At 44.9% G+C, this 27,518-nt stretch overlaps 1 protein-coding gene across 4 annotated transcripts in view; it reads right to left on the minus strand.

The window, feature by feature from the left end:
- The window catches only part of LOC144509424 (polycomb protein SCMH1-like), a 211,026-nt gene that overhangs the window by 18,227 nt on the left and 165,281 nt on the right, over positions 1-27,518 (minus strand). For all 4 annotated transcript variants that reach the window (XM_078238292.1, XM_078238290.1, XM_078238291.1 and 1 more), the window contains 6 exons: positions 13,224-13,474; positions 12,011-12,140; positions 10,751-10,951; positions 9,909-10,097; positions 5,375-5,506; positions 5,053-5,250 (listed from right to left, as the gene is read on the minus strand). In XM_078238292.1, coding sequence (XP_078094418.1) covers positions 5,053-5,250; positions 5,375-5,506; positions 9,909-10,097; positions 10,751-10,951; positions 12,011-12,140; positions 13,224-13,474 — 1,101 coding nt within the window. The remainder of the gene's footprint in view (positions 1-5,052; positions 5,251-5,374; positions 5,507-9,908; positions 10,098-10,750; positions 10,952-12,010; positions 12,141-13,223; positions 13,475-27,518) is intronic.

Genomic DNA, 27,518 nt, shown 5'->3' on the forward strand with positions numbered 1-27,518 from the left:
TGTACAGGACCTTGGTGAGACCACGTTTGGAATATTGTGTGCGGTTCTGGTCACCTCACTACAAGAAGGATGTGGAGACACTGGAAAGAGTGCAAAGGAGATTTACCAGGATGCTGCCTGGTTTGGAGGGTAGGTCTTATGAGGAAAGGTTGAGGGAACTTGGGCTTTTCTCTTTGGAGAGGAGGAGGTTGAGAGGAGACTTGATAGAGGTTTATAAGATGATGAGGGGGATAGATAGAGTGAACGTTCAAAGACTATTTCCTCGGGTGAATGGAGCGGTAACTAGGGGGCATAACTATAGGGTTCATGGTGGGAGATATAGGAAGGATGTCCGAGGTAGGTTCTTTACGCAGAGAGTGGTTGGGGTGTGGAATGGACTGCCTGCAGGGATAGTGGAGTCAGAAACTTTAGGAACATTTAAGAAGCTATTGGATAGGCACATGGAGTACTTCGGGATGATAGGGAGGAAATAGCTTGATCTGGGTTTCAGACAAAGCTCGGCACAACATCGTGGGCCTAAGGGCCTGTTCTGTGCTGTACTGTTCTAATACTGTTCACAGTACTCCAAATATGGTCTCACCAATGCCCTCTATAATTGAAACATAATCTCCCGATTTTTGCAGTCAATTCCCCTCGCAATAAAAAAATAACATTCTATCAGCTTTCCTAATTACTTGCTGTCCCTGTGATTCATGCACTAGGGCACCCAGATCCCTCTGCATCTCAAAGCTCTGCAATTGTTTACTATTTGGATAATAAGCTCCTTTTTTATTCTTCCTGCCAAAATGGACAATTTCACATTTTCCCACATTATACTGCATTTGCCAGATCTTCGCCCACTCACTTATTCTATCTATGTTCCTGCGTAACCACATGTCCCCTTCACAATTTACTTTCCTACCTATCTTTGTGTCATCAGCAAATTTAGCAACCATACATTCGGTGCCTTCATCCAAGACATTTACAGATATTGGAAATGGTTGAGGTCCTGGCACTGATCCTTGTGGCACACCACTCGATATATCTTGCCAACCAGAAAATGATCTGTTAGCTAGCCAATCTTCTATCATTTTATAAGTTTCTCTCATAGAAACTTACATTGTTTGAGATCCGACCCACCGTAGTGGGCGGCACGGTAGCACAGTGGTTAGCACTGCTGCTTCACAGCTCCAGGGACCTGGGTTCGATTCCCGGCTTGGGTCGCTGTCTGTGTGGAGTTTGCACATTCTCCTCGTGTCTGCGTGGGTTTCCTCCTGGTGCTCCGGTTTCCTCCCACAGTCCAAAGATGTGCGGGTTAGGTTGATTGGCCGTGCTAAAATTGACCCTTAGTGTCCTGAGATGTGTAGGTTAGAGGGATTAGCGAGTAAATATGTAGGGATATGGGGGTAGCGCCTGGGTGGGATTGTGGTCGGTGCAGACTCGATGGGCCGAATGGCCTCCTTCTGCACTGTAGGGATTCTATGATTTCTAATGATGAGACAGAGTATAGGAATGGGATAGAGAATCTGGTGAACTGGTGCAACAACAATAATCTCTCCCTCAATGTCAACAAAACAAAGGAGATTGTCATCGACTTCAGGAAGCCTAGTGGAGAACATGCTCCTGTCTACACCAACGGGGACGAAGTAGAAACGGTTGACAGCTTCAAGTTTTTAGGTGTCCAGATCACCAACAACCTGTCCTGGTCCCCTCATGCTGACACCATAGTTAAGAAAGCCCACCAACGCCTCTACTTTCTCAGAAGACAAAGGAAATTTGGCATGTCAGCTACGACTCTCACCAACTTTTACAGATGCACCATAGAAAGCATTCTTTCTAGTTGTATCACAGCTTGGTATGGCTCCTGCTCTGCCCAAGACCGCAAGGAACTACAAAAGGTCATGAACGTAGCCCAATCCATCACACAAACCAGCCTCCCATCTGTTGACTCTGTCTACACTTCCCGCTGTCTCGGCAAAGCAGCCGGCATAATTAAGGACGCCACGTACCCCGGACATTCTCTCTTCCACCTTCTTCCTTCGGGAAGAAGATACAAAAGTCTGAGGTCATGTACCAACCGACTCAAGAACAGCTTCTTCTCTGCTGCTGTCAGACTTTTGAATGGACTTACCTCACATTAAGTTGATCTTTCTCTACATCCTTGCTATGACTGTAACATTCTGGAACCTTCCCTGAATCCAGGGAATTTTGGAAAATTAAAACCAATGCATCTACAACCTCATTCGGCACTTCTTTTAAGCCCCTAGGGTGAAGTCCATCAGGACCCAGGGACTTGTCAGCCCACAGCTCCATCAGTTTGCTCAGTACAACTTCCCTAAGGATTGTAATTTTCTCAAATTCCTCCCGCCATTCTTTTCCCAGCTGTTTCCGGGATGTTACTTGTATCCTCCAAAATGAAGGCAGATGTAAAATACCCATTCAATTCACCTGCCATCTCCTCATTTTCCATTAAATACCCAGACTCTCTCTCTATAGGACCAACACTCACTTTAGAGCAGGGGGGCGGTGGGGGGGGGGGGGGGGCGGGGAGAGAGAGAGACAGAGACAGAGACAGACAGAGAGACAGGGAGAGAGAGAGAAAAAGAGAGACAGAGACAGAGACAGAGAGAGAGAGAGACAGAGACAGAGACGGGTTGGGGGTGGGGGAGAGGGAGGGAGAGAGAGAGAGAAAAAGACAGAGTGACAGAGAGAGAGAGACAGACAGAGTGAGAGAAAGAAACAGACAGCGAGAGAAACAGAGAGAGGGAGAGATAGGGAGGGAGAGAGAGAGAAACAGACAAAGAGAGACAGAGATGATGGGGGGGGAGAAGAGGGAGAGAGACAGACAATGACAGAGAGAAGAAGAGGGAGAAAGACAGAGACAGACAGAGAGAGAGAGAGATCGAGAGACAAAGAGCGGAATTTTCACGTCCTGCCAGCCACAGTAGCGGGTTGGGGACAGACCATGCATTGACCTCAGGCGGGATTTTCTGGTCTTGGGGTGAGTGCCGCCGGATAATCCCGCCCTAAGAGATAGAGGCAGAGAGAGAGAGAATGATATAGTGATTAAAATCAAGAGTGAAATATCAAGTGGCCGATGAAATTTAATGTAGAGAAGTGTGTAATGGTCCATTCTGGTGGGAAGGAGGAGGCTAGGTAATATAACTGCTGGCACTGGGTCTATATCTGGCAGCCCTGTATTGTTACTGCAGCAGCATAATTGTTCCTAATTGCTAGAATATTTGTTTTAATGCTCTTCGGCTGTTTTTAGTGTTTTCCCCTGGGGTTTTGCAGAGTAGGACTTGATTGTGTTGATTGACAGTAATATCAGGTGGCTGGGTGGAGCTAGGCTTACACAGAGAAATCAAGCTCAGTTGCTTTTTGGGAGCTGTGGAAATAAGAAATAGCTTTGAGTCTGGAGACTGGGAGCTGCCAGAGACTAGGTTTATTTCTCTGAAGTTCTGCTGTTTGAGGATATATCCTTCTCTGGAAACTGCTGTTTGGATCTCTGTCCAGAGGTGTTAAAAGTCTAGCAATTTAGCATAAACATGAACATGTTCATTTTTGGTGCTAACTAGTTCTAAATAAGGAATTTACGTGTATGGGGCATACTGCTGAACTGGAACAATAGAGATAGTTAGCTGTTAAGAATTATACTTTGTCACGTTTAAGTATTTAAATTACTAAAAGTTGTGCTAATTCTTTTTGTTATATTCTAACTGTGTTCTTAAATAAAGTTTGTTTTTGATAAAAACTTCTGAGTGGGTCAAATCATAGAATCCGTACAGTGCAGAAGAGGCCTTTCAGCCTATCAAGTCTGCACCGACCCTCTGAAAGAGTATTTACCCAGGCCCTCTCCCCTGCCCTATTCCTGCAATCCATACATTTACCATGGCTAATCCATCTAACCTACACATCTTGGGATACTGAGGGGCAATTTAGCATGGCCAATCCACCTTAATCTACACATCTTTGGATTGTGGGAGGAAACAAGAGCATCTGGAGGAAACCCATGCAGACACAGGGAGAACATGCAAACTCCACACAGACAGTCACCCAAGCTGGGAACTGAACCCGGGCCCCTGGTGCTGTGAGGCAGTAGTGCTAACCACTGTGCCACCCTATCATACCTGGATTAAAACATCTTACGCTTACCCTGATGCCAAAATCAAAGGTAAAATTTAGCATTGAGGCTAACTTCATAATTCTGGATGACTTCAAGCTTATTTAAGGTGCATTGGAGCAAGCCACCAGGAATATGCTGAAATTGTTATTTTTAAAGGATGATTCAAAGGTATCCTTGTTAAATAATTATTGCTTCCGTTGTCTACATTAAGCATTGCCAGAACAAGGTCTCTCCAAAGAAACAGTTTGATGAGTATTGCATCCCAGTGTCACTAAGGTGAACCTATTCCGTTTTAAAAAATTGTCAACTAAAGTTTAATAGGAGCACTAGGTTGATAAGGAGATTCACTAGGTTGATTCCAGAGTTGACAGGGTTGGCTTATGAGGAGAGACTGAGTAGATTGGGACTATACTCACTGGATTTCAGAAGAATGAGGGGAGATCTTATAGGAACATATAAGATTATGATGGGAATTGATAAGATAGAAGCAGGGAGGTTGTTTCCACTGGCAGGTGAAACCAGAACTAGGGGGCATGGCCTCAAAATAAGGGGGCGCAGATTTAGGACTGAGTTGAGGAGGAACTTTTTCATACAAAGGGTTGTGAATCTGTGGAATTCTCTGCCCAGTGAAGCAGTTGAGGCTACCTCATTGAATGTTTTTAAGGCAAGGATAGATAAATCTTTGAACAGTAAAGGAATTAAGGGTTATGGTGAGCGGGCGGGTAAGTGGAGCTGAATCCACGAAAAGATCAGCCATGATCTTATTGAATAGCGGGGCAGGCTCGAGGGGTCAGATGGCCTACTCCTGCTCCTAGTTCTATGTACAGCTGAGGTAATGTAGACTGGTAAATATGAAGTCGACAAAACATTCTGACAAAAGCTAGACATGATAAGAAAGCATAGGAAGGAGACATGGAAATACTGGAGATGAACAGCTTGGAGCTTACCTCCTGAAAGTTGTCGCAAGGTCCCCATGTTATTTTGTGTTAGGCTTGCTGAGTGGTGCAGAGACCGATAAGCCCGGAACTCCCTGGAACTCCTACTTGGAGGGCTGCATGAATTTACGGAATTAAGGGCAGAATCCATGGGATCTAGCCGGTGTTCCGTGGGGCCTGGATGTCCGTCGTCCAGTATAAAGGTTTCAGCTGGAAAAAGTAGATCGGTCGTCAAGAATGAGCTTCACTAACACCCCCGTAGAACATTATCACTCTGGGCTCAAAACAGGATTAGATCAATTTTCTAAACCAGTGAAGTCAGAAAAGGTTTTACCTTCTGAAGGGTGTCGGTCAGCTTTCGGTAGTTTGGGTGATAGCGGTGCACTGAATGGTGGGGAATCTTGTGTATACCTTTTTGTTCCTCTTCCTGGTCCCTGAACAACTCCCTCCTCTGATTCGTTTTTTGCTGGTGAAAGATGGACAATGCAAAGTTGTTATCTTATTTGCTCATTTTTCTTTTCTGCTAGTCAAATGTCTCCTACCTCAAAATCTTCCAACCCACAATTTGCTGATAGGTGTTAAACTGGTTTTGTTGTGGCCTCTCTTCCATGAGATCCTGCTCACTGGGGAATCTCCTATTCAGCAATGTGGGCATTGCTGGCTGGGCCAGCATTTATTGCCCATCCCTGAAGGCATTTAAGAGTCAACCACATTACTGTGGATCTGGAGTCACATGTGGGCCAGACCAGGTAAGGATGGCAGATTTCCTTCCCTCAAGGAAATTAGTGAACCAGGTGGGTTTTTACAACAATCAAAAGTTTCATATCAACATTAGACTTTGATTTCCAGATTTTTATTGAATTCAAATTTCACCGTCTGCCATGGTGGGGTTCGAACCCAGGCCCCCAGAGCATAACACTGGGTCTTGGATTACGAGTCCAGCTACAATACCACGACGACACTGCCTCCCCATCCCACTGTTGTAGGGTTTTCTGTGTTGAGGAAGCATGGTATAGGATTAAGAAATTGAAATTGAAGATTCCAGACTTAGAGCCATACAGGTTTACAGCATGGAAACAGGCTCTTAGGTCCTACTTGTCCATGCTGCCCTTTTTGTTTTAAACCACTAAGCTAATTCCAATTGCCTGCATTTGGTCCATATCCCACTACACCCATCTTACCCATGTAACTGTCTAAATGCTTCTTAAAAGACAAAATTGTACCCGCCTCTACTGCCACCTCTGGCAGCTTGTTCCAGACACTCACTACCCTCTGTGTGAAAGAATTGCCCCTCTGGACACTTTTGTATCTCTCCCCTCTCACCTTAAACCTCTAGTTTTAGACTCCCCTACCTTTGGGAAAAGATATTGACTATCTAGCTGATCTATGCCCCTCATTATTTTATAGACCTCTATAAGATCACCCCTCAGCCTCCTACGCTCCAGGGAAAAATGTCCCAGTCTATCCAGCCTCTCCTTATAACTCAAACCATCAAGTCCTGGTAGCATCCTAGTAATCTTTTCTGCACTCTTTCTAGTTTAATAATATCCTTTCTATAATAGGTGACCAGAACTGTACACAATTTTCCTAGTGTGGCCTTACCAATGTCTTGTACAACTTCAACAAGACATCCCAACTCCTGTATTCAATGTTCTGACCGATGAAACCAAGCATGCCGAATGTCTTCTTCACCACTCTGTCCACCTGTGACTCCACTTTCAAGAAGCTATGAACCTGTACCCCCCTCGATCTCTTTGTTTTATAACTCTCCCCAATGCTCTACCATTAACTGAGTAAGTCCTGTCCTGGCTCAATCTTTCAAAATGCATCACCTCACATTTATCTAAATTAAACTCCATCTACCATTTATCAGCCCACTGGCCCAATTGATCAAGATCCCGTTGCAATCCTAGATAACCTTCTTCACTGTCCACTATGCCACCAATTTTGGTGTCAGCTGCAAACTTACTAACCATGCCTCTTAAATTCTCATCCAAATCATTAATATAAATGGCAAAAAACAGTGGACCCAGCGCCGATCCCTGAGGCACACTTCTGGTCACAGGGCTCCAGTTTGAAAAACAACTCTCTGCAACCACCCTCTGTCTTCTGTCATCAAGGCAATTTTGTATCCATTTGGCTACCTCACCCTGGATCCCGTGAGATTTAACCTTATGCAACAATCTACCATGCGGTACCTTGTCAAAGACCTTGCTAAACTCCATGTAGACAACATCGACTGTTAACCTGATCCTTGTTGTCATAATAATGAATGAGAACCATCAAAATATGTCCAGAAATTGTGAACTTTGAATTCGACCTGTGAGCTTTTTAAAATTGATATACATGCCAAAGATGACTGACATTTAAAGTCACTCACTGGCTCAATTTCTGGTGGGTGATACTCTGAGAGACAATGGAACCCCACCCTGTTTCCAGACAAGGATACTTCTCAAGCATCCAGAAATTAATTGCCATCACCGGTGGAGACAATGGGATATAATGGGAGATGAGCATCAACTTATCAAGAAATACCTCATCAGTAATGTCCAGATGGATTTGCGGATTTCGCCATCCAGGAATATGCAAAGACCGAGATAAAAGCCAGCTGAAAAGTTGACTCAAGTGTGTGTGTCTATGAATCAATGCTGGGATGTTGGAACAGGTGTGACATAGAAGCCAAAAGCCAGGCAGCCAGCCAGCAGCGCCCCTGTAATATCTCCAACTCTCTCTCTCTGATAGTTGAAGTAAGCCAAGTTAGCTGAAATGGAAACAGGGAAGCTTCTCTGCCAAACAGCAGAACACCGGAATCTCAAAACTGACCATTTACTTGCTAAAGTCAGCACGACTGGAATCTCAAAATCCACTATTCACCTGTTACGGTCAACGCTACTGGAATATTGAGTGGGATTTCAACGCCTCGCTTGTCTTGAAACCATAAAATCCCACCCAAGGTCAACAGACATTTCCGAGTTCCACCCCTCGCCCGCTCCGATGTCTGTGGCTGAATCACAACAGCCGCAAAGGCTCCTCCTCACAAATCAGGGACTGTTTCGTATCTTTTTTAAAAAATATACTTTGGACTCAATTCTCACTTCTAATCTGTATGAATGTATTTGCATTTTTTAAAATCATTTTCTTGCCTTTAGTGGTTAATAAACTCACTCTATTTTTAACTCAAGAAAGCCTGGTTAAACTGACTCATTTTAAAACATAGGTATTGGGACTGGGAAGAGCTATCTGCAAAGGGAGGAATTCTTTTAGATATTGTGTTGTGACCAGCAGAGGTGATTGAATAAAGAAAGGGAGCCAGTTTATCTCTCTGAACTGGGGCAAAACAATCTGGAGGTATCCTCGCCGGATGGTAACAAAATTCGGGGCTTTTGCCCGGGTTAACAAGTTTGGAGAACCTCACTTGGAGACTGGTCATAATAAATTGGGGCCTCGTCCAGGATAAGAAACTTGGAGATCCTCACCTGGGGACCAATCTTAACATTGTCTTGTTAAATAAACCAACCAAAGTGGTGGAAATGATGTCTGGTGGCCACAGTGCCTCGGTGGCACAGTGGTTAGCACTGCTGTCTCAGAGCGCCAGGGACCCGGGTTCGATTCCCGGCTTGGGTCACTGTCTGTATGAATTCTGCATGTTCTCCCCGTGTCTGCGTGGGTTTCCTCCGGGTACTCCGGTTTCCTCTCACATTCCAATAGATGCATTGGTCAGATGCACCATAGAAAGCATTCTTTCTGGTTGCATCACAGCTTGGTATGGCTCCTGCTCTGCCCAAAGCCACCAGGAACTACAAAGGGTCGTGAATGTAGCCCAATCCATCACGCAAACCAGCCTCCCACCCACTGACTCTGCCTACACTTCCCGCTGCCTCAAAAAGGCAGCCAGCAGAATTAAGGACCTCAAGCACCCCGGACATACCCTCTTCCATCTTCTTCCATCAGGGAAAAAGATACAAAAGTCTGAGGTCAAGTACCAACTGACTCAAGAACAGTTTCTTCCCTGCTGCCATAAGACTTTTGAATGGACCTACCTCACACTAAGTTGATCTTTCTCTACACCCTAGCTATGACTGTAACACTACATTTTGCACTCTCTCCTTTCCTTCTCTATGAATGGTATGCTTTGTTTGTATAGCGTGCAAGAAACAATACTTTTCGCTGTATACTAATACATGTGACAATAATAAATCAAATCAAAATCAAATGCATTGGCTATGCTAAATTCTCCCTTAGTGTACCCCAACAGGCACCGGAGTGTGGCGACTAGGGGATTTTCATACTAACTTCATTGCAGTGTTAATGTAGAATCAGAGAATCCTACAGTGCAGAAAGAGGCCATTCACCCCTTTGAGTCTGCATCAACCACAATTCCACCCAGGCCCTATCCCCATAACCCCATGCATTTACCTGAGCTAGTCCCCCTGACACTCAGGGGCAATTTATCATGGCCAATCCACCTAACCCGCACATCTTTGGACTGTGGGAGGAAACTGGAGCACCAGGAGGAAACTCACGCAGACACGGGGAGAACGTGCAGGCTCCACACAGACAGTAACCCCAAGGTGGGAATCGAACCCGGGTCCCTGGCGCTGTGAGGCAGCAGTGCGAACCACTGTGCCACCATGCCACCCCTAGTAAGCCTACCTGCGGCACTAATAAATAAACTTTAAACTTAAAAACTTTGTGTTTCCCTTGTAACATTTAATAGTACTTGATTGAAAAGAGTCTTGCAAAATGTTACTGATTTTTGCCAAGAAAATATTACACCGTGCAACTTTGCAACATTTTCACAAATATCTTCAGGTAGAAACTTAAATCAAAAATTCCCAAAATATCCTTCTTCCAGGTTGTAACGGTACCTGACATGAACCGGTCCCTCCCACACTCAGTCATGTTGTGATTGGCTGCATTGATCTGACTGAAAGGCTGATTCCCAAAAAGGTTGTCACATCGCAGGCTCCGACACAATTTCTCCAGAAAGCGCAGGGCATACACAACACTGTTTACCGCTGGCAGGTTTAAAGTGTGTTGCTCACGGTCAAATGAGGCTAAGAAATAGAACAATGAAAAGAATCTCATTGAAGAAGGGAACAACACAGTGTATTGGTTACTAGTCATAATCATAGAAGCCCAACAGTGCAGAAGGAGGCCATTCGTCCCAACGAGTCTGCACTGTCCACAATCCCACCCAGGCCCTATTCCCGTAACTCCACATGATTACCCTGCTCATCCCCCTGTCACTTCGGGTCAATTTAGCACGGCCAATCAACCTAATCTGCACATCTTTGACTGTGGGAGAAAACTGGTGCAACTGGAGCAAGCCCACGCAGACATGGAGAGAATGTGCAAACTCCACACAGACAGTGACCCAAGCCAGGAATCGAACCTGGGTCCCTGGTGTTGTGAGGCAGCAGTGCTAACCACTGTGCCACCGTGCTGACCCCGTGTAGTTGAGTTCTTGTGGGGTATATCCTGTTTGTCAGAAATAACTAAAAGTTTTCGATATGTCTAAATAATTCACTATCGATTAACTTGTTCATTTTAAAGTTGTGCTCTTTGGGTTAAAGAACCTGCAACTATTCAGCCTTCTGGGTTAGGAACATAGGAACTTTCAGACTGAGTCCACAGACAAAACATTAACCACTGAAAACAGCGTTGGCAAGGGCAACACATGTGTAAGTATGATGTATTGTTCACATACCAGATATCACCTCTCCACCATGCCCCTGCTTCAGGAAGGAGAAAACCATCTTCTGATTATACGCACAGTCTATGCAGGCTTGGACAGCCTGTTGCAAGACAACTGAAGCCCGAGCTGGTCCAAAGTGATCTGGAAGTTGCTGCACCTTTTTCCTGTCCAGATGTGGTCCTGCATTGCCGTTTTTGTTCAAGTAAACACAGACTAAACATACACAAAACATACGGAAGATAGATAATTACATTTCCAAGTTGTCACGCCGAAGTAACAAATACTTAGACACCTTTCAAGCAAAATGGCAGGAAGGCAAATGGTACATTGACCTTCACTGCAGCAAGGCTTGAGTACAGGAGCAAGGGTGCCTTTCTGCAACTGTGATGTGGAAATGCTGGCGTTGGACTGGGTTAAACACAGTAAGAAGTCTCACAACACTAGGTTAAAGTCCAACAGGTTTATTTGGTAGCACAAGCCACTAGCTTTCGGAGCACTCGCTGCCCCTTCATCAGGTGAGTGGGATTTCAGTTCACAAACAGGGCATATAGAGACACAAACTCAATTTACAAAATAATGGTTGGAACCAACCATTATCGAACCATAATCCAACCATTATTTTGTAAATTGAGTTTGTGAACTGAAATCCCACTCACCTGATGAAGGAGCAGCGAGTGCTCCAAAAGCTAGTGGCTTTTGCTACCAAATAAACCTGGACTTTAACCTGGTGTTGTGAGACTTCTTATTGTGTTTCTGCAGCTGTACAGAGCCTTAGTATCTCTGTCTTTAAGACAGAGAGTGATAGGTTCTTGATTAGAACATAAGAACTAGGAGCAAGAATAGGCCATCTGGCCCCTCGAGCCTGCTCCGCCATTTAATAAGATCATGGCTGATCTTTTCATGGATTCAGCTCCACTTACCCGCCCACTAAGGGGATCAGGGGTTATGGGGAAAAGGCAGGAGAATGGGGATGAGAACAATATCAGCCATGATTGAAAGGCAGAGCAGGCTCAAAGGGCTGAGTGACGTACTCCTGCTCCTATTTTCTATGTTTCTAGTAGATAGTCTTCACAGACAAGCACTTTGGCACCAATGTACATAGAGACACGTCAAGAGTACACTATTATCTACTAGACCTCTTGGTGCAGTAGTGCAAGATGTTATGCAAGGTCAAAAGAGGATTTGCCTGGAATTATTTGCTTTAGTATTCATGAAGAATCAGGTTAAATGAACTGTACTTCCGGCATTCAGATTCAATCCAACTCAGCTTACCTGTTGGAGACTGCATGATGGCTGTTCTAGGGATAGTGGCTGCATCTTGAGGAACTGTGCTAGTGTCTGGCTCTGGAGTGCTAGAGGTAGGGGAGGTTGGCACAGGATTCTGTAGGGTACGAGGTTTCCGCTACAAAAGAACAAAATAAATTGTGGTTGTCAGGGATTCATTAACTTGGAGAATTGTCTCACAACCAGTAAAAAAACCCGAACCAAACTACAGGAGCTCAATTCAGAGAAAATTATTCAATAACTTTTCTGGCAATCCTTTGAAGTGCTGGAATTTAGCAATACTATAAATGCACACAGACTTAAAAATATAGGACATTGAATATTCAAAACAGAATGCATTCGAAACAATGGTTGGAGACAGTAGTCAGAACTTTTTACTATGTTTGCATTCTGCAATTTTTTGCCCAGATGAGAGTTGCTACAAGAGCCAAGCCTCCTTTGTTCATTCTGGTTGTATCACAGCTTGGTATGGCTCCTGCTCTGCCTAAGACCCCAAGAAACTACAAAAGGTCGTGAATGTGGCCCAGTTCATCACGCAAACCAGCCTCACGTCCATTGACTCTGTCTACACTTCCCGCTGCCTTGGCAAAGCAGCCAGCATAATTAAGGACCCCAGGTACCCCCGACATTCTCTCTTCCACCTTTTTCCGTCGGGAAAAAGATACAAAAGTCTGAGGTCATGTACCAACCGACTCAAGAACAGCTTCTTCTCTGCTGCCATCAGACTCCTGAATGGAGCTACCTCGCATTAAGTTTATGTTTCTCTACACCCTAGCTATGACTGTAACGCTACACTCTGCACTCTCTCATTTCCTTCTCTGTGAACAGTATGCTTTGCCTGTATAGCGTGCAGGAAACAATACTTTTCACTGTATGATAATACATGTGACAATAATAAATCAAATTAAATTAAACTAAATAGCGATTCTTGGGTAATAATTGCACAATGATGAGAGACATTTTCCTTTGTTCAACACCACTTTCATTGCCCATCTGTAAATCACACAATTCACGCTCCGTGGTTACCTAACATGAAGAGTATAACAAGCCTGGCACAGCAGCAGGAAGGGGAGAGCTGGCATCCCTAACTACATGCTTAAAAAAAATGCCAACTGTTCACCCACGTTAAATGAAACATTTCACACAATCAGTACGGGAGGGTAGGTTTGGCAGGCCAGCTGCCACTCGGGGAATGAGCTACCTTGCTCCCAGGCTTTGGCCCTCTCTTCTTTGGGATTTTTAATGGTTCCACTGGCTTGGTGGATGACGGAATGGGATGCTGTATTTCGGACTTGTGTACACAGGTTGTCTGCCCCACACGGCTCTTCTTTCTCCCGGGTTTGCGGCCACGCTGGACTGGAAGCTGCTCCGTGATTACCTCCACCGAGGTCTGCATGTTATGTTTCTCTGAGTTTACCTCCGGCGGAGCAGACAGATTCTTTGAGATGACCACTGGAGGGGAAGAAAACAAACATATCCGAAAATCAATTTTTGCTCAATTATCTGCTGGATGTCACGACGAGCACTCTCACATTTTATGCTGAATTGATTAAGAACATCTCATACAGTCACAGAGTTTTGCAGCACAGAAAGAGGCCCTTTGGCCCATTTTCTAGGAGATAGTCTTCACAGACAAGCACTTTGTCACCAATGTACATGGACACACCTCAAGAGTACACTTTTATCAACTCCACTTCTTGGTCCAGTAATGCAAGCTGTTAAACGAGGTCAAAAGAGGATTTACCTGAAATTATCCTGCTTTAGTATTCTTGAAGAACCAGGTTAAATGAACTAATCCTGCCAGCATTCAGATTCAATCCAACCTAATGTCCAAGCACTCAACTTACCTATTGGAGACTGCATGATGGCTGTGTTTTAAATCTGCCATTCCCTTAGTCTAAAACTATGGCCTCTCATTCTAGAATGTCCATCAAGGGGAAACATCTGCTCGATATTTACCTTGTCAATCCCCTTTAACATCTTATATACCTCAATTATATCTCTCTCATTCTTCTAAACTCCAGTGAGTATCGGCCTAAACTGCTCAATCTCTCTTCATAAGACAAGTGCTTCATCCCTGGAACCAATCTGGTGAACCTTCTTTGAGCCGTCACTATTGCATTTACATCTTTCCTCAAGTAAGGGCACCAAAACTGTGCTCAGCACTGCGGATGCAGCTCACCAATGCTCTTTACAGTCTTAATGAGGAGGCAGAGCGGCGGCAGAGAAGGAAAGAAATAGAAGCAAATCCAGCCCTCCAGATCCCACTACCTGGAAGGACATCCTGCCCCATCTGCCCTAAGACCTGCAGGTCGAGAACTGACCCTTTCCGTCACATGAAGACCCATTGCAGAAACTTGAGACCCCAGATAGACGTCGTTCTTGAATCGAGGTTCAACTGACAACTTTATAGTCTTCCAAGGACCCTGATTAAATGTAGTGAGAACATCTGAGGTCATGAGAAATTTTTAATTCACCCCTTAAATAAATAAACAAAAAGGATATTTTCTCATTAACTTTCAGCATGTCTTGTTGGCGTCTGTGGTGCACTAATTCAATACATACCTAAAATATGTTTGTACATAGACCTCTGAAGGCAGAAAGGCAGGTAAATAGGGTGGTGAAAAAGGCATATGGCACACTTGCCTTTATCAATCGCGGGATAGATTACAAAAGCAGAGAGGTTATGATCGAGTTGTATAGAACTTTGGTGAGGTTACAGCTGGAGTACTGTGTGCAGTTCTGGTCGCCACATTATAGGAAGGATGTGGTCGCACTGGAAGGGGTGCAGAGGAGATTCACCAGGATGTTGCCTGGGATGGAACATTTAAGTTACAAAGTGAGGCTGGGTAGGCTTGGGTCGTTTTCAATAAATGGCAGAGTCATCAGGAGTATAGAAACACAGAGGGACCTAGGTGTGCAAGTCCACAAATCCTTGAAGGTGGCAACACAGGTGGAGAAGGTGGTGAAGAAGGCATATGGTATGCTTGCCTTTATAGGACGGGGTATAGAGTATAAAAGCTGGAGTCTGATGATGCAGCTGTATAGAACGCTGGTTAGGCCACATTTGGAGTACTGCGTCCAGTTCTGGTCGCCGCACTACCAGAAGGACGTGGAGGCATTGGAGAGAGTGCAGAGAAGGTTTACCAGGATGTTGCCTGGTATGGAGGGTCTTAGCTATGAGGAGAGATTGGGTAGACTGGGGTTGTTCTCCTTGGAAAGACGGAGAATGAGGGGAGATCTAATAGAGGTATACAAGATTATGAAGGGTATAGATAGGGTGAACAGTGGGAAGTTTTTTCCCAGGTCGGAGGTGACGATCACGAGGGGTCATGGGCTCAAGCTGAGAGGGGCGAAGTATAACTCAGACATCAGAGGGACGTTTTTTACACAGAGGGTGGTGGGGGCCTGGAATGCGCTGCCAAGTAGGGTGGTGGAGGCAGGCACGCTGACATCGTTTAAGACTTACCTGGACAGTCACATGAGCAGCCTGGGAATGGAGGGATACAAACGATTGGTCTAGTTGGACCAAGGAGCGGCACAGGCTTGGAGGGCCGAAGGGCCTGTTTCCTGTGCTGTACTGTTCTTTGTTCTTTGTTTTCTCTGGAGCAGAGAAGACTGAGGGGCGACCTGATCGAGGTGTTCAATATTATGAGGGGCATGGACAGGGTGGATAGAGAGCAGCTGTTCCCCCTAGTTGAAGGGTTAGTTACGAGGGGACACAAGTTAAAAGAAGTGAGGGGTGGGAGGTTTAGGGGGGATTTGAGGAAAGCCTTTTTTACCCAGAGGGTGGTGACGGTCTGGAATGCGCTGCCTGGGAAGGTGGTGGAGGCGGGATGCCTCACATCCTTTAAAAAGTACCTGGATGAGTACTTGGTGCACCATAACATACAAGGCCATGGACCAAGTGCTGGCAAGTAGGATTAGGTGAGCAGGTCAGGGTCTTTCATGCGTCGGTGTTGACTTGATGGGCTGAAGGTCCTCTTCTGCACTGTAGTATTCTGTGATTCTGCATGCGGCACTGTGGCACAGTGGTTAGCACTGCTGCCTCACAGCGCCAGGTACCCAGTTCGATTCCCGGCTTGGGTCAGTGTCTGTGCGGAGTCTGCACGTTCTCCCCATGTCTACGTGGGTTTCCTCCGGGTGCTCCAGTTTCCTCCCCAGTCCGAAAGATGTGCTGATAGGTGCATTGGCCATGCTAAATTCTCCCTCAGTGTACCTGAACAGGCGCCAGAGTGTGGCGACTAGGGGATTTTCACAGTAACTTCATTGCAGTGTTAATGTAAGCCTACTTGTGACTAATAAATAAACTTTAACTTCACTTTACTCTCCTGTATCTGAAGCAGCTTACAGCTCAATTCACAATTAAAAATAGAGTACTCCATTCTCTGCCAGCATTGAATAATGACCAAAAGAGAAAATGCTGGAAAATCTCAGCAGGTCTGGCAGCATTGTCAGGAGGGAAAAGAGCTGACGTTTCGAGTCCAGGTGATCCTTTGCCAAAGCTAAAAGGCATAGAAAGTGGGGGATATTTATACTGCAGGGGGAGGGAATGAAAGATGAGTCATAGCCACAGAAACCAGGGAAAGGCTGCTCATGGCAGCCCATAGAGAGGATAATTGGATAATGACCGCACATTTACACAAGTTCATTCTACCTTCATGAAAAACAGCACAAAGTGTGCTACAACAGTCTTCCCACCTTGCTTCAAGTTACCACGATTAATCAACTCCACAAAATTCTGAGTAGTCTTGGGAACACTACAAAATGGAGTTGGGGCAAGAGGGATTTCACAGTCATTCCACATTGTGGGATTGTCACTTAATTAATTTAATTTGCTGAGGGCCACCAGTAAGAAAGCTGCAAAAATTAAACAATGGTCAGTAACATAATTGTTGTTGCAGCTGGATAATACGATACGCTGCATCAAAGACTTAGATAGAAACAAGGTCCCTCTGAGTGCCATAATTAAATGTTTAGATTTACATCCATTTACCATTTGCACCAGGCTTGCAAGCTACTCTCAACTGATTGCTTCTTACAGCAAATTAAAATTAATTCCTTACATCCACCGTACTCCTTTCTCCATTGCTCATATCGGATTTCTTGTCAATTAATGCTCACTCAAGGGCATTAACCAGGTGGCAGGTGGGGGACACGCCCCACAGAAGGCCCACAAAGCAAATCCTGCTTGGTTACTTGCAGGCTCCAGTGGGAAGGGAACATTCAATGGCATTCAACGCTTGACTGATGGACCCAGCGTCAGGGAGAAGCAAGCCCACAGTCAAAACCTCTGCCCTTGCTGCCTCCCACCCCTCCCGTTCCCCCGTCTCCTCCATCACACCCTCTCCCCCACCATCACTCACCTGTGGTGCCCTCAGCGACAGACACAATGGGCTGAATGTCCACCTTCTGTACTGTAGCCATTCTGTAAGATCCTGGACCTCGAGCGGGCGCATTACCAGCAGCCACCCATGGTGGTGCTACCGAGCACTGAAGAGGCCAGCAGCTCCCATGGGAGGGGATGGGGAGGGTGGGATTTCCATGGTGTTGGGGAAGGCCCATTGGTTTCCCAATTTAAGTGCCTCTTTAGTACTTAATGCAGCAAGCCTTCCCAAAAGAGGTGACACAAGGCCCTCGCTGGGGCCCAAGCCGCTGAAACTAAATTCTACCCACAACATATAACGAGATTTAAGGATAAGTTAACAAAAGAAGTAAATTATGAGCTTCCAAGTATCATAGAAGAATCATAGAATGCCTACAGTCCAGGAGCAGGCCATTCAGCCCATCGAGCGTCAACAATCCCACCCAGGCCCTATCCTTGTAACTCCCCATATTTACCCCAGCTAGTCCTTCTGACACTCAGGGGAAATTTAGCAAGGCCAATCCACCCAACCTGTACATCTTTGGACTTTGGGAGGGAAACCGGAGCACCCAGAGGGAACCTGCGCAGACCCGGGTGGAATGTGCAAACTCCACACAGACATTGACCTAAGGCTGGAACTGAACCCTGGTCCCTGCGCTGTGAGGCAGCAGTGCTAACCACTGTGCCACCGTGCAGCCCCCTAAAATTTGCACTGGGCTCATCCGGGATTTGAACCCAGGACCTCTCACATTCTAATGCTGCGCCCTAAGCAAGAATCGTACCCCTGGACCATCCAGCCAACCGCTGCATTTTATGGCACTCTGAAAGTTTCACTGATGAATGAACTCCGCAGGAAATTTAGCCACAAGTTCTCCTCAGCCAAGATTAGCATTGAAACTAGTGTAAACTTTGGTGTAAATAACGTGGAGGAATTTCTGGGCCGAGCAAGATAAACACATTGGAAGGAAGGCTTGAATGGTAACAAGGAACATCATTTCCCTTGTGCACTTATTTCCAAGTTTACTTTAGAAAATGTGTGTGAAGATTCCCCAACATTATGGGCTTAATTTTCTCGTCGAGTCATAGAGGTTTGCAGCACAGGACATCAAGGATAACACTTGCAAAGTTTGGCAACAGCTTCCTTCTTGTGTGTTTGCCCTTTATTACGAGGGTATTGCGAATGAGTCCAACAGTCCACAAAACAGATAGCAGCAGAGTAATAGAAGAAATCTCTGATCCAATTACAGAAATAGGCAGAGTGCACAAAATCAGGGAGTATATGCCAAGGATATTGTGAGATATTTTCAACTACAGAAGAACAATTCAAAGTCATGTGCCGCGGATATTCATCAAAGATACAACGATTGAACAGTCTTGGCCAGCAATGCTCGCGTTAAAAACCACCACGCCAAATACTGGTGGCACAGAATAAAACCACAATGCACAACAACAATGAGAGAACATACCAGTCAAGTACCCCGCTACCTCACGGATGAAGCCTTGAGGGGAGAATAAAGACACAGGGCAGGAACGAGCGCATCGATGGACGGACACCACAGCTTTCACTTTTCTGTCAACTTTTGGAAACAATAATATTCCAGGCAAGCCTCCTCCAGTGCTCATAACAAACCTTGTCCTGAAATGAGCTTGAGGCACAGACACTGTAATAGCTGTTTATACACACACGGTATGTTGGAAAATGCCTGCTGGCACATTCCGGAGAGATTTATGTATACACTACAACTAACAGGTTGGCCCTCTTCTAACCTGCCAAAACCTACAGGGTGAAAAAAAAAGGTCTTTCATTACAAATGGCAAAAGGGTTTGTATAAAAAGGGGATAGAATTGAACATAAAGCCACAGAATTAAGGGAAACACACCCCTGAGTGTTTCGGCTACAATGACCTTCCTTTTCTTGCAATTTAGCTACAGGAGTTCATGAACTTTTCTGAATACGTTTGAGCAAGTGTATAATAGGCAAATCTGTCCCAAGTCAATGCTTCTTTCAGGATTACAATGCAAACACAGCAATTCAACTGAAACGATGATTACATCTGACTGGCAAGTTCAGATATCAACTGCAAGAAAATAATCACTTGGTTTCTGATCCATCCTAGTCTACAGCACACCCTACATTATCTTCAACAGCATTCTTCACTGCAGGGATAACCTCAGTTAAACTCCTAATAATCCACAATGTTAGTGTGGATGCATGACACATTGTTGCATTAAGGCCAGAAATAGTTTTGCGTAATTTTTGTAATTTGCATCATGCACTTTTTGTACCATCTTCAAACGTCACACGTTACTCGGTGTTAGAGATGGAGACAGGGCCATCGGAGGATCTCAAAAGGAAACTGGAGCATGAACTGAAAAGGAAGAAGTGCACATAGCCACGGGGAGAAGGCAGAACAGTGACGCTGGGTCAAATTGTTCTTTCAGAGGGTCAGCACACACACACTGGCTGGAATGTTATGGCCACTCACGCCGGTGGGATTTTCCCATCCCACTGCAGTGAACGGAGATTTGGCTGGGCGCCAAGCTCTCCAACCTCGCTGCAGTGGGAGCGTGGTGAGAATGGCAGGTAAGGTGGCACCCTTTGGGTTTTCCTGGCAGGGGTGAAACCATGAACACCCGGCAGGGGAAAGGTCCACAGCAATTATCTTCCTGACTGATACTCACCAGTACTGGGTGAATGCGCAAGGGCATGTAGTCTTGAAGTGAAGTTAAAAGTATTCGGCCCTCATGCCTGTCACCGCAGAGCCTACACTCACTCTCCAACTCATGCGTGAAGAGTGGCCACTGGACAAGTCGTTGGAGAATTGCCAGCAAAACTGAGTGACACCCACATTCCCCCATTAGTCAGGAGAGTGGAAAGTTGACTGATAGCAATGACAAAGTAAAATACACAGCAAGGAAAGCTTTTCTGTGCAAATGGGAGAAAAAAGACTTGTTTTTATATCACACTTTTCACCACCACCAGACGCCTCACAGAACTTCACAGCCGATAAAGTATTTTTTGAAGTGTAGTCACTATTAGAAATGTTGAAAAGATGTGCAGGTTAAGTGAATCGGCCATGCTCAAATTGCCCCATAGAGGTGGTTGAAGCAGATACGATAGCGACATTTAAGATTTATCTGAATTTACACATGAACAGACGGGGAATAGAGGGATATAAGCAGTTGGTCTAGATAGGACAACGTGATTGGCGCAGGCTTGGAGGGCTGAAGGGCCTATTCCTGTGCTGTTCTTTGTGTCAGGGGGATTAGCAGGGTAAATACGTGGGGTTGTGGGGGATAGGGCTTGGGTGGGGTATTGTTGGTGCAGACTCGATGGACCAATCTTCTGTACTGTTGAATCTTACGAAATGTGGCAGCCAATTTGCTCACAGCAAACGCCCCCAAATACCAAAAATACCAAATGATGAAGCCAAGATAATGCTGTTGTTTTGAGGAATAAATATCAACCAGTTCACTGGGAATAACCGCCCCCTCCCCCCGCCCCCTCTTTGTCTGTGGGATCTTTTACATCCAACTTGGAGGGCAAAAAAAACAGCTTAGCTTCTCACCCACAAGACCGCATCTCCAACAGTGCAGCACACCCTCGGTGCTGGACTGAAAGTCAGCCTGGAATTCTGTGCTGAGATCCCGAAGAGGGTTTGAACCCAGAACCTTGTAACGCAAAAGTGGAGAGTGTCATCAGGAGAACCGTAGCTGACATGAATGGAAGCAGCGGGTCCCACTCATGATCTGAGCTCACGTTCACATCGCTGAACATCCACTAAAGCATGGGCAATTGAGGCCAATTGTGACTCTTTGTTGAGATTCCACTCCCATCACTGAACATGACCTTCTGGATAGCAAGAATGAGCAGGAAAAGCCTTTAAACTAATCAGCAAATGGGAGCTCTTGATTTGCCCTTTTGGATCATTGAGATGGCCATTTATCTCTGCCAAAACTGTCAGGCTCCAATTCAAATGTCTCCCTGTCGGACAATGCGGTTTTGATTTACACAGTGACTTGATGATCCTGGTTGCTGAACATGGGAAGGGGGTCGGGTAGGAATTTGATAGAAAAACCCACTGACCAAAGGTTTGAGTAAGTTTTGCAAGGCTCTCATTCAAGGGATTTAACTGTAGCCTTTTACGCCTCAATGAACGCAAAGAACAGTTTATCTCAGACAGCATATTTCAGGCAATACCCCACAATTCCAGGGTAGGAGATCAGTCAGATTCCAATTGATGCTAAACTCCACCCCCTCCCCCCTCCATCTCCCCCACCCCATACCTCACCCTTCAGCTCTCTCACCGGAAACATATAGAAACTAGAAGCAGGAGGAGGCCATTCGGCCCTTTGAGCCTGTTCCGCCATTCATCTTGATCATGGCTGATCATCAAATTCAATATCCCAATCCCCTCTTCCCTCCATATCCCTTGATCCCTTTAGCCCCAAGAGCTATATCTAATTTCTTCTTGAAATCAGACAACGTTTTGGCCTCAACTACATTCTGTAGGAGTGAATTCCACACATTCACCACCCTCTGGGTGAAAACATTTCTCCTCACCTCAGTTCTAAAAGGTTTACCCCTTATCCTCAAACTATGACCCCTAGTTCTGGACTCCCCCACCATCAGGAACATTCTTCCTGCATCTACCCTGTCTAACCCTGTTCAAATTTTATAAGTTTCTGTGAGATTCCCTCTCACTCTTCCAGACTCCAGTGAATATAATCCTAACCAATTTAGTCTCTCTGAAGAGGCTGATTTTTCCTCTAGGGTACAGCTAGCTCCATGGTTACCTGTGGTACATCAACCAAGGCCCAACATTATGTTTGAACCTGAGTGTTATTGTCTTGACCATATGGACATCATCAGTGTATCCAATTTTGTTGACAGGCTTGGACATGTGAATGAATATAAGACAAGGATAAAGGCACACTTGTCCCACATGACTGTATATCACAACATGGTAAGAAGCCTTATAACGTCAGGTTAAAGTCCAACAGGTTTATTTAAATAGTCCTGGTGTTGTGAGACTTCTTACTGTGCCCACCCCAGTCCAACGCCGGCATCTCCACATTATCACAACACGTACAGGCCCAAGGCCATGTCCTAGGAGAACTGAAAAAGAGATGAAAACCGAGGCCAAAAAAGGTCGAGGAGAATAATTTCCAATTTATATAGGTGATCAAACCTAATCCAGGAGATCACTCTGTTCCCATATTCCCCGGAGTATCAATTTGCAGTGGGTTTGTTAGGCTACAATCAGGAGTGTTAGCCTTTGCTAATCTTTCCTCCCTAACTCAGGGAACTCAAACCAAACTGGAGCACCTCCGACTGCAACCTGGCCGAGATCAGCCATTTCAATACAGAACGGGACTCAACCGTGGGAGCTTAATCGACACGATCGAGAGCTATTGACTAAACCATCGAGGGAGAGTGGGGTGCTTTGTCCAACACAAGTTGCGTTCTGCTTCTGGATCAGCCATGATGTGGAGTTGCCGGCGTTGGACTGGGGTGGGCACAGTAAGTAGTCTCACAACACCAGGTTAAAGTCCAACAGGTTTATTTGGTAGCACGAGCTTTCGGAGCACCGCACACTCATCTGATGAAGGAGCAGTGCTCCGAAAGCTCGTGCTAACAAATAAACCTGTTGGACTTTAACCTGGTGTTGCGAGACTACTTACGCTGGATCAGTGTTAAGGGTTGGGAAAGACGTCCTGTTCCACATTGTGTAGCAGCAATAAGCTGAAAACTGACCAAATCCATTCAAGCAATTCTCCCCAGGCATTAACTCAAGAAAGGCAGAGATTTTCACAGTAATGCAAGTCTACTTGTGACTAATAAATAAATAAAACTTTAAAAAACTTTAAAAGGAACAGAGAGTAGTTATTGTTACGAGGAATAATTATCTCCAGGGTCAGGGACACGGGGTGGCAAACAAAGTGAGCAGTGGGAGAGAGGAATAATGAGAATCATAGAATTCCGACAGTGCAGAAAAGGCCATTTGACCCATCGAGGCTGCACTGACTCTCTGACAAAATACCATACCCAGACCCTCTTCCCCACCCTATCCCTGTAACCCCACACATTTACCATGGCTAATCCATCTAACCTACACATCCTGGGACACTAAGGGGCAATTTAGCATGGCCAATCCACTTACCCTGCACATCTTTGGACTGTGGGAGGAAACTGCAGCACCCAGAGGAAACCCATGCAGATATGGGGAGAATGTGCAAACTTCACACCGACAGTGACCGGAATTGAACCCGGGTCCCTGGCGCTGTGAGGGAGCAGGGCTAACCACTGTGCCATCGTGTAAGGCAAAGGCATGCTTTAAACTCGATGTGCTTTCCCCGCTCTACCAGAGAACGATGGCGCCCATTTAATAACCTTCTGTCACCGTCCTGCACACATTTTCCTTTGTGTCAAAATGGAATTGTACTTCCTTGTTGTGAAAGAGCAATGTTTTCAGTCGCAAATATTGAGCACTGCAGCTGTTCAATCATTTTACAGTGAATGTGTTAATCAAGTTCCTTCTGCTCAATGTAAAAGCAGTTACCTCAAAGTTCAAGTGAAACCTGATTGCTTGTTTCTGTTTAAAAGTGGTCTGTCTCTGTGTGCACACTATTGACGTCACTGATGGAATGTTGAGTAGGCTCCACATCAAAATCTGGAGCAGACATTAGGGAGAATCATTTTCTAGGTCACGCTTAATAATTCGTGGAATTCACACATTAGTGCATTGAAGAATTGTAAATGTTATCACTGCATTATTAACCATCAGTTCTAAGTCTTCATGGAACCCCCAAGAAACATCCTCGAAGATCTAATTTGAATTTTAGAGTAACTGAATACATTGAGATAGAAAACAACATAAACGCCTGAAAGACCTAACGTGCCGGCAGTATTAGCTAACGACATTTTTTACCTTCTGTGTGAGGGCAAAATACTTTTCAAGAACATTGTGCTGCTCAGTTAGATCCCATTTGTCAATTTAGTCAATATCATTAATGTCAAACCCCAGCAGCAACAGCCACGAGTAATCACATCAATGCGTTCTACCAATTCCAAACACTCATGCTCAGGTTCAGTTGAAGGTCACCCAACGCAGCCCAGAGTCAAATGAGCTGGTCAATAAAGAAATAGGGAATTTTGTTGGGGGTGGGGAGTAAAGGAGTGGATGGGACAATTTTTTATTCTCTAAAGCTCACACTGTAGACCTCCAAATGTTTACAGCAGACAAAATATCCAAACATGCTGATGGGTGTACCATTGGAGTACAGTGCCACAGATGCACACACTTTATATTTTTATATACCTACATTACACACACACACACACACACAATACCAACATTAAACATATACACACAAACACTCTTTTACCTACATTATAATCCATTACCTACATTACACACACATGCACTTTCACACCTACAATACAGATACAAACACAAACACACACTATACCTACATTACACACACACTTTCACCTGCCTTACATGCAAACACACACACTATGCCTTCATTACACACACGCACATTATACCAAAATTATACACATACAAACACTATTTTACCTATATTATATACTATTATCTACATTACACACACACTTTCACCTACAATACATGCAAACACACACACACTGCACCTACATTACACACACCCTTTCACCTACATTACACACACACACACACTATAGCTACATACTGAGATGTTAGTGTACCTTTAAGAAAGGTTTTTCTTAAGAATCATGATCTCTGCAGCTGTCACAGCTTCAGTGTTTCTTGGCTCACAGCCGCAGCTGATGTCTTTTGTTGCCAGCTTGACTGGAGATGTGCTTTTATTGCTGCTTAAACTGGGGGGGGGGGGAGGGGGGGGTGTTTATTTTAACTCTGGATTATTTTACGATCCTGCATTGTTAGGAGGACTGTCATGTGTTTTTGGACAGTTTTTGTTTTCCTTTCCAGTGTGTTTACGGTTTTATTTTCTGTTTGGCTGCGGTTGGAGTTTTAGAAGGGGCATCAAGCTGAAAAGAAGTCTCTCTCTCTCTCCCTGGTTTTGGAAATTCTGCTGGTCATCTGAAAGCAAGGTCTTGCTTTTCTGAAGTAGAAAGTCTGCTGTTGGTGGCTTGACCAGAGTCTACCTGGCATTCTGGGAAGCTGTTCTGACTTCAAACTGTTGTGTGTGTGTCAAGAGGACTACTGGAATTTACAAGACTGAAAGTTTTCAATTCTCCAATGAAATAACTAAATTCTAGTATCACGTGAGCATTAGACACTGCTATGTTGAACTTGTTTAAAGAGTTTTGTCTATGGAAGGTTTTGGTTTGATTGGAACACATTAGATACATTCATTAAGGGTTATACATTATAGTGGTTGTTTTGTTTCTTGTTTATAATTGATAAAAGTCTTTTTCTAGTTTTCTTACGATACGTGTTAACTATATTCTTACATAAACTTTGCTTGATAAAAGCTCCCTAATGGGTCATTTGAATCATACCTGAAGTGAAACCTATCATGCTTATCCTAGCCAAATTCAAGATGCAAAACTTATGATCCAGGCCGGCTCCATAGAACACTTTGGAGTTTCTGACCTGAACCATAACAATACACATGAACACACTTTGACCTACATTACACACACATGCACACAGACACTATAGCTACATTACACATCAACACACTTTTACTGCATTACACACGCACACACACACACACAGTTTTACCCACATTACAATGGCGAGAACACTTCAAAAGTTTTTAATTGGCTGTAAAATGTTTGGGATATTCTGAGATCATGAAAAGGTGCTGGGGAAATGCACATCTTTCTTTTTACTGGGAGATTATGCAGATTTACAAGAGATGCCAGATAACCTGAGTGGGTAACTGTCTCACCACTGAGTCAGGAGGCTGTGGGTCCCAGTCCCACGCCAGGACTTTATCACAAAGGCAACACTAAGGGAGTGCCGCAGTGTCTTTCGATGAGACTTTTAACCAATGTCTGCCCTCTAGGTGGATGTGAAAGATCCCATTATTTTTAAGTTAGGGGAATTGTTCCCAGTGTCCTGGACAAGATCATCCCTAAACCAACACCATCTAAAAATAGCTTGCTGCTCAATGTGGCCATATGTGCGCGCTGGTTGTCACATTTCTGGTGTTATAACAGCGACTGCATTAAATGATTCATTGGCTATAAAATGCCTCGGGACATCCTGATATTGTGAATGACTCTATAAATGTGTGACCCATCCACTGAGCAGCAAGTGTTATTCAGAAGCTGAAGGCAGCAAAAGGGATTTTATATGCAGTAAAATCTATCAAAGCTATAGACAAGTGTGGGCATTTCTTCTCGGTTTGACACTTGACAGGGTGGCACAGTGGTTAGCACTGCTGTCTCACAGCGTCAGGGACCCTGGTTCGATTCCAGCCTCGGGTCACTATCTGTGTGGAGTTTGCACATTCTCCCCGCGTCTGCGTGGGTTTCCTCCGGGTGCTGTGGGTTCCTTCCACAGTCCAAAGATCTGCAGATTGGGTGGATTGGCCATGCCAAATTGCCTCTTAGTGTCCCAGGATGTGTAGGTTAGGTGGATTATGGGAAATATGTGGGGTTACGGGGATAGGCCTGGATAAGATACTCTGTCAGAAAGTCGATGCAGACTCGATGGGCCGAATGGTCTCATCTGCACTGGAAGGATTCCACAACTCCATGATTTTCACACGTCGTCCGAGTTCAAAACCATTTAAGAGCCTCACGCAATCTGGAGTTAAACATACATGCATTATTCTGAATCTAATTTACTGTTTGTAAATCTGTGACCGTTTTATCAGGAGGCTGGCTATACCACCAGACCTTTCATGTGATGAAATAGTATAGGGCGTTCAATCTGAGTATCACCAGATACTTTCAGTCTGAATGTGTTGCTAAACACATGGACAGCAGCAATAGCCAAATACAAAAGGGAAATCTAAGAGTAAAACAGTATCCAAGAGCGAACCGTGAAGGTGCAACTTGTAGTTTAATGAGGACAGAGTTTATGATCCCATCGCAATCACACAATGGAGATCCTTAGAGATGCCCTTAAAATGCCCTGCAAAATAATAGTGGCTGAAGGTGAAGCAATT

Source organism: Mustelus asterias, chromosome 21 (genome assembly GCF_964213995.1).
Source record: "Mustelus asterias chromosome 21, sMusAst1.hap1.1, whole genome shotgun sequence".
Classification (NCBI taxonomy): Eukaryota; Metazoa; Chordata; class Chondrichthyes; order Carcharhiniformes; family Triakidae; genus Mustelus; species Mustelus asterias.